Source organism: Dysidea avara, chromosome 1, assembly GCF_963678975.1.
Source record: "Dysidea avara chromosome 1, odDysAvar1.4, whole genome shotgun sequence".
Classification (NCBI taxonomy): Eukaryota; Metazoa; Porifera; class Demospongiae; order Dictyoceratida; family Dysideidae; genus Dysidea; species Dysidea avara.
Genome location: NC_089272.1, coordinates 17,430,567 through 17,446,035, shown reverse-complemented (window position 1 = coordinate 17,446,035; position 15,469 = coordinate 17,430,567). Strand labels below are relative to the sequence as shown.

Below are 15,469 nucleotides of genomic sequence, written 5' to 3'. Positions count from 1 at the left end.
TAATCAACTACCTAACTATTGTCATGTGTTAGGCTAAGTGTAACTTGAATAACACCAGCGTGGCAGCCAAGTTTGTCACTTTCTTCTGGTAGAAAACGATACAAATGTCTTAAAATCACGTGATTTTTCGTTCTAGCAGTTCGTAGGGTTCTTCGTATGCCACGATATTCACTCTCAACATTGTTCAAGTGGTCTATCATCAACTCAAAGTATTGGTGGTTTGATTTTATTGTTCAGTTTCCGGTGGCAGCACGATCTGTGCAGCTTTTTGGCGACAGACAAAATGTTTCTTGCTCTGGAGCACAGGACAAGCAGAGCAGCAACTGCGCCGTGGGTCAGCAATGACCAGTACTAGGTAAAGTACCTGCAGGCGGAGTATGGTTATAATTGAAGCTTGTTAGCCATCTGGCTGAGCAATCTATATGCTGAAATTCGGCCAAAATGACGCGATTTTTGCAAACAAATACCAGAATGGTTGATACATCAGTGAGACAGTCTCCAACAGCAAGGATACGAAGCTTATAAACACCTAACAATACGGCTATCTCGCCCAGTAAACGCAAAGAGCAATCCAATGCATGAAATAAGCACTCACGTGATCAGTATTCAAATCTCGGAAAATACAATCATAATCTATTCCAATGACATTAAAATCACTTGGAATCAAGTGACAATCAGTTTGTGTGCATTAGGTTCAACTTCTCGATTAGCCCAGCAGTCTGAGACTCTCCCTATGATGCCATCACAGCATAAAACACACCCGCACTGGCCCAGACCACGCCAGGGTGAACAATTAACACAAATATTTACAAAAGGAGCACACTGCATGGTTCCTATTCAGAAATGAAAGTGATTTCATGGGTATTTTCGCGATTTGAATTTCGATCACGTGAGTGCTTATTTCATGCATTGGATTGCTCTTTGCGTTTACTGGGCGAGATAGCCGTATTGTTAGGTGTTTATAAGCTTCGTATCCTTGCTGTTGGAGACTGTCTCACTGATGTATCAACCATTCTGGTATTTGTTTGCAAAAATCGCGTCATTTTGGCTGAATTTCAGCATATAGATGGCTCAGCCAGATGGCTAACAAGCTTCAATTATAACCATACTCCGCATGCAGATACTTTACCTAGTACTGGTCATTGCTGATCCACGGCGCAGTTGCTGCTCTCCTTGTCCTGTGCTCCAGAGCAAGAAACATTTTGTCTGTCGCCAAAAAGCTGCACAGATTGTGCTGCCACCGGAAACTGACCAATAAAATCAAACTACCAATACTTTGAGTTGATGATAGACCACTTGAACAATGTTGAGAGTGAATATCGTGGCATACGAAGAACCCTACGAACTGCTAGAACGAAAAATCACGTGATTTTAAGACATTTGTATCGTTTTCTACCAGAAGAAAGTGACAAACTTGGCTGCCACGCTGGTGTTATTCAAGTTACACTTAGCCTAACACATGACAATAGTTAGATAGTTGATTAGAGGATATCGATTTTTCGCGTTGCGGACCCTACACTAGGACTCGCAATTAACACATGTTGCATGAATTATTAGCAGCCTGGACACACACACAGACTAGTTTAACAAAATAACTCATGCATAGTCCACCATAGTTCACCATGGTAGATGTTCATCACATATTTTGGCAGGTTTTGGTTAAAACTCACAATTGATTCTATTGTGACACATGGTGAAGTATTTCTGTGATATCTCCAGGGTTTGTCCGTTTACATTAACAAATGTAACAACAATGTTAGCTTCTCCAACCAATAATTGGTATGTCTATAAAGCAATCTAGTGGTAGCACTCGTGTTGGCTGGGGTGATTGACCACTCAGTACGGCAAGGGCTATCAGCTTTCACTGGCTTGGGTGTTTAATTGTACTGGCGTGAGTGCTGCGGGCTATTAGCCTGCACTAGGGCACGTAAGCAACTGTGCTTTGTTACCCACAAAGAGTGCTTTATTGCACCGCAAAGAGTGCTTTATTGCACCGCAAAGAGTGCTTTATTTGCACCACAAAGAGTGCTTTATTTGCACCACAAAGAGTGCTTTATTTGCACCACAAAGAGTGCTTTCTTGAACAAATAAAGCACTCTTTGTAGTGCAATAAAGCACTCTTTGTAGTTAATAAAGTACTGTTTGCCAGCCTAAAGTGTACTTTATGAAATTTAAAGTACATTTTTCCTTAGATCTTGCCCACACAAAGTTCTATAAATATATTCTTTATCACTAAGTTAATTATGGTGTTCCAGGTTCAAAGAATTGGATGTGTGTGGAAGATCCCTTTTACAAATCCAATCACATAATTTTATCCTGATTATCAGCTTGCTAATTGACTAACTGAAAGATGCTTCAGATAGGCATGACATAAAACTAGCTAAGTGATTAATGTATAACTCATTTCTATTGTGTACAACTATCATTATTTGACTATGATATTATTTTAATGCAATGGGCAGTGAGTGTAAGCACCAGGTGCAGGTTAATACAATAATTAGCAATACAGTACTTGTATTAGCTATATCAATGCATCGCACAGAAGTTAGACTAGTACAATTTGTGTGGTGTATTCCTTCACACCACAAGCATTTGAAGACATCACTGGTAGTTTTCTTGGAATGGATTAGACATGCATTTGGGGATCTCTTTTTGTCTTTTTACCTTCTTGTTGGAGGAATAGCTGCTAGATATTTAAAGTTATTATGCTTTATTTGAGTAAAAGGAACAGAACACAAACTGTTTTACAGAAATTGTCTCTTCTTAATAGGTAGGGTGCCACAGTACAACTTACAGTGTTAGTGACTGCATTATGCTCAAGAGGATTTTCACAATAGTAATTCTCCACAACAAACAAGAGCAAAGTAACCCAAGTCAATGTCTTTAATAATAGGTAAAGGAAGTAGAGAACAATCAGTCCCACAATCAAAGTTATTCTGTTTTCCTCATGAATACAAAGGTAGGTATAGCCGATTGTATACATATTATATTTATAACATTTTGTGAATTTATTTCCTCAACATATAGTGGAAATAGTAAAAAGCAGTGTGAGGAGACACAAAAATATTCCTACATACATGTATACACTGTACATGCACCTTACTTAACAATTGATTATCAATACTTTATCTTGTAACATACCATAGCCTAGTCCAACAAAGAAATACCATTTTGTGAAAAATCCAGAGTAAAATATGAAATTCAAATGCACAAATAGGTAAATTCCTTCACATAACATCCATGTGAATGCAGCAAGGAAAAAATAGTGTAACAATCCTGCAACCACAGCACAGGCAACCTATGTACATAGTAAAACAAAACATCTACGGCAGCATGTAAAATTATATTACTACGTACCTCATTGTCTGTTGCAGTTTCTATAGAACTAGTAAAAATAATCAAACCAATCATCAATGATAATGCCAGGTTAAAGTGATTGAAATTGTGGACACCCTGATATACAGATTTTCTATAAAAGAAGCAAAATTGTATGTATATGACACATACCAAGACTCCAAGCTTTTGAAAAGCATATAAAACAGATTTGACTTCTAAATTTTAACTACAGTATGATACACATACATCATTATGCATGTAAAATAAGACAACATGTACGTACAACATGAAACCAGACATACTTATGTGGGTTTTAACAAGAATCACAAATAACACAGAAGCTTTGCTATGATACAGTCACTAACACAGTCAAGTGTTCTAATACAAAATGATTGTAAATCTAGTTTGTGTTGTAGTAGTGGATAAAACCTAGCACCTCCATCACCCAGCCACTAGCATTTCATTATCTGAACATTATAACTGACTGTTCTATTAGAGTGGTTCATCTAAGCTGTGCATTCTATTACAGTAATTGAACAATGGTCTGTATATAAATCAATGAGCTTCATTTATAATAATTTGAGCACATTCAGGGCCCAGTGAGTTCAGATAATCCAGGGACCACTGTACAGAATCAACATACAGTACAGTAGTACTATACCTGTATATTAGGGATCATCAAGGTTGTACTTTCATATAAAAATATTGACCAGAAACCAGCTCACATAATACCTTCATAGCACCTTGGTAATACTGGCTAGGCATAACCTCTCCCAAAATTGCCTTCAGTATGACCCAAAATACTTCCAACAGGTTGCCAAAAAAACACATATTTTATTCAGTGGAATTTTTTACTAACTAAATTGAGAGACAAGTATAATTCAATAACAGCTAAGGATATATATATATATATGGGCTTGAATTTTTTGAGTCACTTCAGCCCAACAGGTGTCTTTTGACATACCGCAGTACATACAGTACAATACATACATCATGGACATATCTTTTTTCCTCCTTTTTGTCTTACTTTTCTTTGTTGATAGTGCAAGGTATTGATTTACACTAGCGGCTTTCCTACTTTTGTAATGGAATTGGCGAAGTTGTGCATATGTTCCATAGTGACTGGATTGATTGCAGAGACACTTCTTGAACTGTTCTTTTTTTTACCCTAACACTGTGCAATCAGCTGAATATAAATGAAAACAATACATAATGGCCACTTTAAGTACCAATAATTCATACAGTAGTTGGGGCACAGAGTTGGAAATATTAAATAAATTATTACATATGTGACTGGGTCTGCAAAAACAGGGCATGTTGGCACACAAAATTTGCCTACTTTTTCAAACTATCACCACTCAGAATTTTCAGCCCCACTTGAACATTAATCGGCTTAACAACATAAGCTACTGAACGTAAATATTTTATTCCAATGCTGAGATATGATCTGTTATGTGATGAAGTATAGTTTATGTCCGCATGCCCTGTTTTCACAGACCCAGTCACATATTACTGGTTACTTTTAAATAGAGTAATGTAATTACAGTTACTTTTTACTCAAATTATAGATTAACTTAATAATAGTACATTACATTATTATTTGTTATTTTTAAAAACAGTTGCTATTGTAACAGTTACTTACTACTCAATATGTAGTAGTTACTCATTACGTTTACAAAAGAGGAATGAATCACAGCCTCTTAGATGATTTTGTGTTTGTCAGGCTCAGTGCAAACTAAACCTAATGATTTTCCATAAAACGTACTTTCTATAGCAAGCAACAACAAACTACTATAGGTTGTAGCAAATACAGCATACACCTTAGGCATTACAAAACAAAACTTCCACAAAGTACATACTGTATGCTACACAACAACAGCATGAATGTAAAAATTGACTAAGGTCAACAAAATCTTTGTTGTATCTCATTAACAATAATTGTTGAAACTTGTCATCACACAATCTGTTTCGTTTCAGATTAAAAACAAGACTACCAGGACTTAGCAGTCTCTCAACAGGGCACTGGACAGAATTGCCGTGTTGAACAATCATTTAACTTTGGGGAACTTGTCAAAGCATTCTAGGGACTTGGCACTTCTCAGGAATTTCATCATTTCACTTTCCATGTCAGCACTAGAGTAGGCATTATTGTTGAGTCAGACTCATAGAAGGATTACTTTTTGTCATCAGGTTGTGAGTCTGGCTTTTCCTCACCACAATGTCACTTTCATCTAGGAGCAGTTCATTGCTTTAAAGCATCTTTGATTCCACCCATTTCAATTTGAATTTTGGTGATGTCAATGCAGCAGTGATGTCAACTTTGAAGTAAAAAATGTAAACAAATTGCTTTTGATAGCGTAAAAATGGCATAGTTGACATGAAAATTTTATATCATGGCATCCCTAATACACACTTGCAATAAAAAGCTTGTACCACAAATTTAACACAAATGAATTCTCCTTTTTATAGCCTTAAAATAGATTCAGTGGTAGAGGTGTACCAATATGGGTTTTTGGTATGTACCTGGTCCAATATCCGATATTGATGCTACCAAAAAAGCCGATAACCGATAGTTGATCCAATATTTGCATTACAGTTTTAAGCAACAAAAGTGTACATTTACCTACCCTACAACAACATGTGCATGTATTCATTGCTATACTCTGCCTGTGGTAGTATACAGCTTGGGTTTCTATTGTACAATCCAGACAATTAGGCACCCACACACATTTTTATCTATACTCACATGCAGTCTTAAACAGATCATTACTCTGCATTTTAATGGCTTGTGAGAAAGCTGGTACAGCAAGTTTTCTTGTGACCCTTCTGTTTGTTATGAAGGTACTCTATAACTGTTTCATTTGTAAAGACTGTGGAAAGCTTTCCAGCAACAAATACTAGAATTGCATGTATTTATATGACTTCTCATAGCATAGTGAATTTGATTACATTAGACTGTAGGAAATATACATATGGAACAGTAGTATGTAGTTAATTAGGCTAGGCCAATAATGTATGAATGTTGTAGTACATTATTCTATGGTATCACGTGATGTTAGTTATCAACCTAGTTATCACGTAGACCATCCATTTTTGTCAAAAGACATGTGTATATAGAAGGCATAAAACCTGTTACCATGTTCCCCACACAAAGTACACACACACACACACACACACACACGCACGCACGCACGCACGCACACACACACACACACACAAGAACAAGTTTACAATTACAACAGATACGTAAGACACCCACAAATAATAACAAAACAGTTATACATGTATGACAATACTCAATACATATCTGAGTTTGTACATTAATGGAAATAAATAAATAACTATTACACAACAAGAAAACGACAAAATGCAGAGTGAAATGCAAGACAATCTGAATATGATAAGGAATAGAATTCCATAAAAAGGGGGTGTTAACAAAAAAGAATGATGGTAAGGATTGATTGTTGTAATGGGAATAGAATATGTTAGTGGATGGATTGTCTGTTGGCATTCGAAAATTGTTAAATCAGATGGAAATTTGTTCATGTAGGATATCATGGACTAAACTAACAGAAAAGTAGGATCATCTAGAATGGACTGAAGGCTACCAGAGTTCATGTAAACAGGAATCTGAAGATTTAGACCAGTTGGAGGTATCAGGATTCCGCCTACTGCCACACACCCAAGGTACAGCATCTGCCACACACCCAAGGTGCAGCATGTTGCTGAATTGATTCCAGCTGTGATAATGTCTTTAGAAGTGTGTAGACACCAAACAGGTGAAGCATATTCAAGGATTGGCCTAACCAAAGACTTGTACCCAACTGCTTTAATATATGTGGACATGAGAAGAGGGTGTGTCGTAGATAGTTAAGAGTACGGGTTGCCTTAGCTGCCTGATATTTAACTTTGTCTCCCTATTTAAGGTGAGAGTTGATGAGTATTCCTAGATAGCAAATTACTGATTTTAGAGGAACATATTGAACAGCCAGGGTATAGTTGTAAGTAAGTGGTAGAGAGTTATAGGAAACTTAAAGGTGTTCACATTTCAGTGGATTAACTTCATCTGCCACAGTCTACATCACTATAAATTGAGCACAAATCCTCATGGAGGAGTAGCTGATCATGTGGAGAGACAATTTCTTTATAGAGAGCAATATCATCAGCAAAAAATTTGATTGTGCTATGATGGATTACTTTGTGCAGCTCATCAATATAAAATAAAAACAAGAGGGGCCCAAGAACAGAGCCTTGGGGACCCAGATCTAACAGGAAGCCAATCAGAGAAACTGTATTAATTACAACTCTTTGGTAATGCTTAGTTGCGAACAGGTTAAACCATGATAAAAGGTTTCCGTGTATGCCAAGACTTTCAAGCCTAAGCAGGAGTTGACAGTGGGGAACTGAGTCAAACACTTTGGCAAGATCTAACAACAGGCAGTGAATGGAGTAGCATCTCTCAAGGACTGAAGCCCAATCATTAACTGAAGGGTGACAGTGGAATGTTTGTCATGAAAACCATGTTGATCTTCACCAATAAGATTATTATGCTCTAAAGCTGCTGAAAGTTGATGGTGAATAATCCTTTCCATCACTTTAACAATGATGGAGGTGAGACTGATTCGGCGATAGGCTGAGAGAAGATGTTTATAACCCTTCTTGTGTGCCAGAACAATATTAGCAGTGATTCAGTCACTAGGTAGACAACCTGAATCAATAGCAGCATCTAGATAGGGGAGAACATAATATTATAAATTCAGCAGCAACCTTTAACAGATGTGCTGGAATGTACTGTCAGGACCACAAGCTTTATCATGTTGTAAGTGAATAAGTTCCTCATAAACATTAGCTGGTGAAAAAGTGATAGTACTGATTAGCTTTGGATGGAAATGGATAGAGTCATGCAAAGATTTAATATTGGTACTATCTTCAGTGGTAAATACTGAATTAAAATACTGGTTAACTATAGAGGCTTTCTCATAGTCATCTGAGATAAACTGACCAGAATAACTGAGCGGAGGAGGAGGATGACAATGACCTTTAGCTGAATTGATGAAATTCTAGAACTTCTTTGTATTGCTTGAGTAAGATGTAGACAAAGCAGAGTTATAACAAGAGTTATAGTCAGTGGTGTCCTGCCTGGTCTTGGAGTGAACTACATGTAAATCACTTATAGTTTGTACTTTGACTTGACAACTTCTGAGTTTTTGCTCTTCATTTTACAATATAAATCATCAGTAAACCAATGATTCAACTTAGTCTGCTTCCACTTGGTGGTACGAATGGCAGAGTCGACAGCAGAAAAAAACAATAAGTCTTTCCAACAGGTCTAAACATTCTCAATATCAGAATCAAAGTCAAGCTGGTCCAGACAACAACTAGTGCTTGTTGTAGAGTGAACAATAAGCCACTGGCACTAAAGAGCCACATGGATAACACAGAAAACCAATACATAATCCTTTTATGTACAAACTATTGCTACTGTATAAATATCAGTAGCGACATCAATCCTCCTGCTGTTCTGCTCTGTACCGATACTGATATTGGTAAAAATTACCATATTGTGGCAGCCAATATTTTAGCCAATCCCATTATCGGTACACCTCTATTCAGTGGTCCATCTATTATCCTAACTCACTGAGCCCTAAGTACATTCAGATAATCAACAAATGATAAAATGAACCAGAGCCCTGCTCAAATTTGTCAATATTCTAATAGAACAATCACTTCTATCATTCAGGAAATGGAATGTTTGGTTAATTGATGGCCAAACAATGGAGGAACCACTGTACAGACAGATGCAAACTGTAAATACATGATTTTGTAAAAGTGTACATAATTATATTCCACAGTTGGCACGCTGTAAGAGCTTTCCTAGTTTAAAATTACCAAAAAATTGCTTCTCAACACATGAAGTTACTGTACATTGTGTGAATATACACAGTAACTAAGTCATCTTACTACTGCAGTTGTTATATATTTATAAGCAGTTGTCCATATTTATAGTACCTCCAAAACAACATTGCTACTATTGTAAGTAGAAGAGATAGTATTGAAATTCCACAACCAATGTAGCTGACGATAGATAGTACCTTTGCTTCGCCAGTCTGTAATATTGCAATTAAGTTTAAACTATAGATGACTGCTGTATTTACTTACAGAAGATGTTGATGCACCCTGTGTGTCAACTAAAACAGCAAAACTAGTCAAGTGTGATGATTGGCATTTTGTTAAATTAGATGAATTGTCCTTTGTGGTTGTTAGACCTTCATCTGACCATAACTCCCTTAAACAAAAAAATCATATAAACTCATAATATACACATGAATAATATGTACCTCTCGGGTTGCCAAAAGACACATCTTGGTAGCTTAGACTTCTATAGAGTAACACATTAAAGCATTGACAATACTCAAGATAATTTTATTGTGGTTAACAACACATACAGTACTAATGCTACACGTATTTAACGTTGTGCTACTGTAGCATACAGATAGTTTGCTAACGCTCACTCTAATAAAAAATAGCATAATTTCACCTACAAGTTGTATCAAGACACACGGTAGTGTGTCGTGCGGCCCAAGAAGCCGACGCGCCACACCGTGAGTATATTTACAGGAAGAAAGTAAACGCGATTTTCACAGCTTTATAGCTCCGTTATTCCTTATTCGATTGAAACCAAAGTTGCTACAGAAGTGCCGGCTAGGTAGGGAAGTCCACATTCCAAATTTAAAGAAAATCACTCTAGCCATTTCCGAGATACGAGCGGCCAAAGTTTGGGTTTTTTTTCTTCGTTTTTTTCTTCTACTTCTTTTCGCACACTTTGCAAAATCCGGAATAAAACACGAATGCGTGCTCCAATAGGGCTGCAATTTGGCACACCTGAAGGGTTTATTAAGGTGAATCTCAGTACCAAGATTGGTAGGAATCCGATGAACATTCACGGAGTTATGACCAATTATTTGCGTAATATTAGGTCGAAAGTCTGTCACGCCCACAGGGTAAACCGCTAGAAGAAATGAGCTGAAAATTGCTATGTAGATGGAGTAACTATCGTAGGAGTGCCTTTTTGTGGTTTGCAAGTAATCGAGTTAAAGACCATCGAGATATGACACAAAACCCAGCCTGTGTCAAAATTACGCGATCGATTTTTATGAATAAAAACTATTAGTTTTCACGCCTACCAGGCAAACCACTTACAGCAGTGAGCTGAAAATCGGTATGTAGCTGGAATAATTATCATAGAAAGTCCTTGCAGTAGTACAGAAGAATCGGATTACAAACTACTGAGTTATGATTCCAAAGCCAACTACGTGTAGCATATAGGAGATCGAGATACTCTAATAGTAGGCATTCCAGTATCCGAGATTTTTTAATTAAAAAATTCTCCGTATATTCCCCAATAGAACCCTGGCACAAAATAACAACTCGTGTTTAACTTGGGATTGCTCCGTCGTCCGAGCTCCAATGAGTATGAAAATCGCTGTGGGGTTTGTCCACATGCTGATCATCATGAAAATCTTAGTTTTATCGTGCGCGTTACATATAAGTAAGTTTTGTGTTGTTTTGTAATCTTTTCAAGCCTTGTAATGTATGTAGAGTACTTTAAAACTTTTAAAAACGTACTGTCGGGTGGAAGGTAGTCACTGGTGCTTACTTTAAAGTGCGTAGTTACTTCGCTCGGGTTAGCGATTTTCAGCTTCAGAGCATTTTTCTGGTGGCTGTGTCATCAGATCAAAAGTATAAACCACTTCAAAGTAGGCACAACAATGCCATAATTGAAACCACAACTCCACCTTAGGTATCGTTGCATCATTGTGGCACCTCCACTTTAGTTGTTTGCTTTTATAAGTTGTTTGCTTTTATAAGTTGTTAGCTTTTATAAGTTGTTAACTTGATGTTTTTACTTACTTGAGATAGCCACTTGCCTATGGATATGCACCACTGTGTTGAGAAGTGTGCAGTAGGTGAAACATAATTGCTCACCAAAAAGCATACAATGGTTGCTGAGATCCAATAAGATCTGAAGTTACTCTCATTACATGTACAAACTTGTAGCTAGAAGCAACTGCAGTTTCAAGATAGTCCAGATTACTAGATGGCTTCCTGATTCAATTGTGCCATTTTCCCTTTAAAATGTATGGGGAGCCCTGGAGAAAATTTTTACCTTTTTTCAATTTTTAAGCACTGTGCATGCCCAAGTAGCTAATTCCAACCCAACAAACTATATATTTCTGAGATCGGCAATCAATACTCTATCTATTGAGCATATAAAAAGCCCATTTTTCCAATTTTAAAAATTGGGCTGGAATGCCTACTAATAGAACAGTCACCCTAATAGAGCATTCAGCTAATTTATTTACTCCATTATAGAATTCTATTACATTGCAAGTTATTCTGTAGAGAGTTCAGCTACAAACAAGTCACCCTGTAGTCAAATCAGCTAGAAGAAGGTACCTAATAGAGAGTTCAGCTGCCAACAAATCACCCTGTAGAGAATTCAGCTACAAACAAATTGCCGTGTAGAGAGATCAGCTAGAAGAAGTTACCTTGTAGAGAGTTCAGTTACAAAGTAACCATCGTGTAGAGAGTTCAGCTGCAAACAAATCCCCCAGTAGAAAGTTCCACTATGAACAGATCACCCTGTAGAGAGTTCAGTTAGAGACAAGTTATCCTGTAGAGAGATTAGCTAGAAGAAGTCACCTTGTAGAGAGTTCAGCTACAAAGAAACCACCATGTAAAAGAGTTCAGCTGCAAAAAAATCACCTGTAAAGAGTTTAGCTAGAAAGAAGTCGCCCTGTAGAGAGATCAGCTAGAATCAAGTCACCCTGCAGAGAGTTCAGCTAGAAGAATTACATTGTAGAGAGTTCAGCTACAAAGAAACTATCATGTAGAGAGTTCAGCTGCAAACAAATCGTCCTGTAGAGAATTCAGCTACAAACAAATTATCCTGAAGAAAGATCAGCTAGAAGAAGGTACCTTGTAGAGAGTTCAGCTACAAATAGGGATGCGGCGATTATGCTGGCATAATTTCGGGCATAATAGGTATGTGTGGAAATCAGGAATTATGCTAGCATTTTGAGGTGATTATAAAGCTTTAACAGTAGGAAAATCTGCAGATTGCACAATTCGGTTAAAAAAGATCGAGGTACTCTAATAGAGCAGTCAGAAACTCTAATAGAACAGTCATTGAATATTATTTACTCTAATAAAGCAGTCATATTGAAATGAAATTCTCTAATACAGCAACCAGCTAAAGAATTCAAGACTATTTGAAGCTTAAACATCAATGAAAATGGTCTGATACAGCAATAAACTGGCATTATTAGCCAATTATGGTGGCATAATTTTGGGAATAATGGGCAATTCTCAAAAGCATAATAGGTGATTTTTTGAGCACTGCTCAAAAGCATAATGCTCAATTTTTGGAGCATAATAGCCTCATGCCTAGCTACAAACAAATCACCCTGTAGAGAGTTCAGCTACAAACAAGTCACCCTGTAGTCAAATCAGCTAGAAGAAGGTACCTAATAGAGAGTTCAGCTGCCAACAAATCACCCTGTAGAGAATTCAGCTACAAACAAATTGCCGTGTAGAGAGATCAGCTAGAAGAAGTTACCTTGTAGAGAGTTCAGTTACAAAGTAACCATCGTGTAGAGAGTTCAGCTGCAAACAAATCCCCCAGTAGAAAGTTCCACTATGAACAGATCACCCTGTAGAGAGTTCAGTTAGAGACAAGTTATCCTGTAGAGAGATTAGCTAGAAGAAGTCACCTTGTAGAGAGTTCAGCTACAAAGAAACCACCATGTAAAAGAGTTCAGCTGCAAAAAAATCACCTGTAAAGAGTTTAGCTAGAAAGAAGTCGCCCTGTAGAGAGATCAGCTAGAATCAAGTCACCCTGCAGAGAGTTCAGCTAGAAGAATTACATTGTAGAGAGTTCAGCTACAAAGAAACTATCATGTAGAGAGTTCAGCTGCAAACAAATCGTCCTGTAGAGAATTCAGCTACAAACAAATTATCCTGAAGAAAGATCAGCTAGAAGAAGGTACCTTGTAGAGAGTTCAGCTACAAATAGGGATGCGGCGATTATGCTGGCATAATTTCGGGCATAATAGGTATGTGTGGAAATCAGGAATTATGCTAGCATTTTGAGGTGATTATAAAGCTTTAACAGTAGGAAAATCTGCAGATTGCACAATTCGGTTAAAAAAGATCGAGGTACTCTAATAGAGCAGTCAGAAACTCTAATAGAACAGTCATTGAATATTATTTACTCTAATAAAGCAGTCATATTGAAATGAAATTCTCTAATACAGCAACCAGCTAAAGAATTCAAGACTATTTGAAGCTTAAACATCAATGAAAATGGTCTGATACAGCAATAAACTGGCATTATTAGCCAATTATGGTGGCATAATTTTGGGAATAATGGGCAATTCTCAAAAGCATAATAGGTGATTTTTTGAGCACTGCTCAAAAGCATAATGCTCAATTTTTGGAGCATAATAGCCTCATGCCTAGCTACAAACAAATCACCCTGTAGAGAGTTCAGCTACAAACAAGTCACCATGTAGAGAGTTCAGCTAGAAGTTTCATTGTAGAGAGTTCAGCTACAAAGAAACTACCATCTAGAGAGTTTAGCTGCAAACAAATCTCCCTGTAGAGATTTCAGCTACAAACAAATTATCCTGTAGAAAGATCAGCTAGAAGATGTTACCTTGTAGAGAGTTCAGCTACAAACAAATCACCTGTAAAGATTTCAGCTAGAAAGAAGTCACGCTGTAGAGAGATCAGGTAGAAACAAGTCACCCTGTAGAGAGTTCAGCTAGAAGAATTACATTGTAGAGAGTTCAGCTACAAAGAAACTACCATGTAGAGAGTTCAGCTGCAAACAAATCGCCCTGTAGAGAACTCAGCTACAAACAAATTATCCTGCAGAAAGATCAGCTAGAAGAAGGTACCTTGTAGAGAGTTCAGCTACAAACAAATCACCCTGTAAAGAGTTCAGCTAGAAAGAAGTCACCCTGTAGAGAGATCAGCTAGAAACAAGTCACCCTGTAGAGAGTTCAGCTAGAAGAATTACATTGTAGAGAGTTCGGCTACAAAGAAACTACCATGTAGAGAGTTCAGCTGCAAACAAATCGCCCTGTAGAGAATTCAGCTATCACCCTGTAGAAAGATTAACTAGAAGAAGTTACCTTGTAGAGAGTTCAGCTACAAACAAAGCACCCTGTAAAGAGTTCAGCTAGAAAGAAGTCACCCTGTAGAGAGATCAGCTAGAAACAAGTCACCCTGTAGAGAGTTCAGCTAGAAGAATTACATTGTAGAGAGTTCAGCTACAAAGAAACTAACATGTATAGAGTTCAGCTGCAAACAAATCGCCCTGTAGAGAATTCAGCTATAAACAAATCATCCTGTAGAAAGATCAGCTAGAAGAAGTTACCTTGTAGAGAGTTCAGCTACAAACAAATCACCCTGTAAAGAGTTCAGCTAGAAACAAGTCACCCTGTAGAGAGTTCAGCTAGAAGAGTAACATTGTAGAGAGAAAGAAATTACCATGTAGAGAGTTCAGCTGCAAACAAATCACCCTGTAAAAAGATAAGCTAGAAGAAGTTGCCTTGTAGAAAGTTCAGCTACAAAGAATTCACCCTGTAAAGAGTTCAGCTAGAAACAAGTCACCCTGTAGAGAGTTCAGCTAGAAGAATTACATTGTAGAGAGTTCAGCTGCAAACAAATCTCCCTGTAGAGAATTCAGCTACAAACAAATCACCCTGTAGAAAGAATAGCTAGAAGAAGTTACCTTGTAGAGAGTTCAGCTACAAACAAATCACCCTGTAAAGAGTTCAGCTAGAAAGAAGTCACCCTGTAGAGAGATCAGCTGGAAACAAGTCACCCTGTAGAGAGTTCAGCTAGAAGAATTACATTGTAGAGAGTTCAGCTACAAAAAAGTCATCTGGTAGAGAGATCAGCTAGAAGGATCATCTTGTAGAGAGTTCAGCTACAAAGAAATCACCCTGCTTCATCTTTTCTTCTTCCTGTGGTAAAGAAAAAAATAATAAGTTAAAAAGCCCTAAAGCTGGCCATAGGCTGGCTTTGGGGTATACAAATACAAAAAGAAGTGAAATCTAATCAA

The 15,469-nt window shown here is 37.4% G+C and overlaps 1 protein-coding gene across 1 annotated transcript in view; it reads right to left on the bottom strand.

Moving 5' to 3' along the window:
- Positions 1–15,469, bottom strand: part of LOC136263545 (adhesion G protein-coupled receptor L3-like) — a 75,251-nt gene that overhangs the window by 22,688 nt on the left and 37,094 nt on the right. Inside the window, exons 12-16 of the mRNA XM_066058179.1 lie at positions 9,675–9,715; positions 9,496–9,622; positions 9,346–9,443; positions 3,358–3,469; positions 3,142–3,298 (exon numbers count right to left, since the gene is read on the bottom strand). Of these exons, the coding sequence (XP_065914251.1) occupies positions 3,142–3,298; positions 3,358–3,469; positions 9,346–9,443; positions 9,496–9,622; positions 9,675–9,715 (535 nt within the window). The remainder of the gene's footprint in view (positions 1–3,141; positions 3,299–3,357; positions 3,470–9,345; positions 9,444–9,495; positions 9,623–9,674; positions 9,716–15,469) is intronic.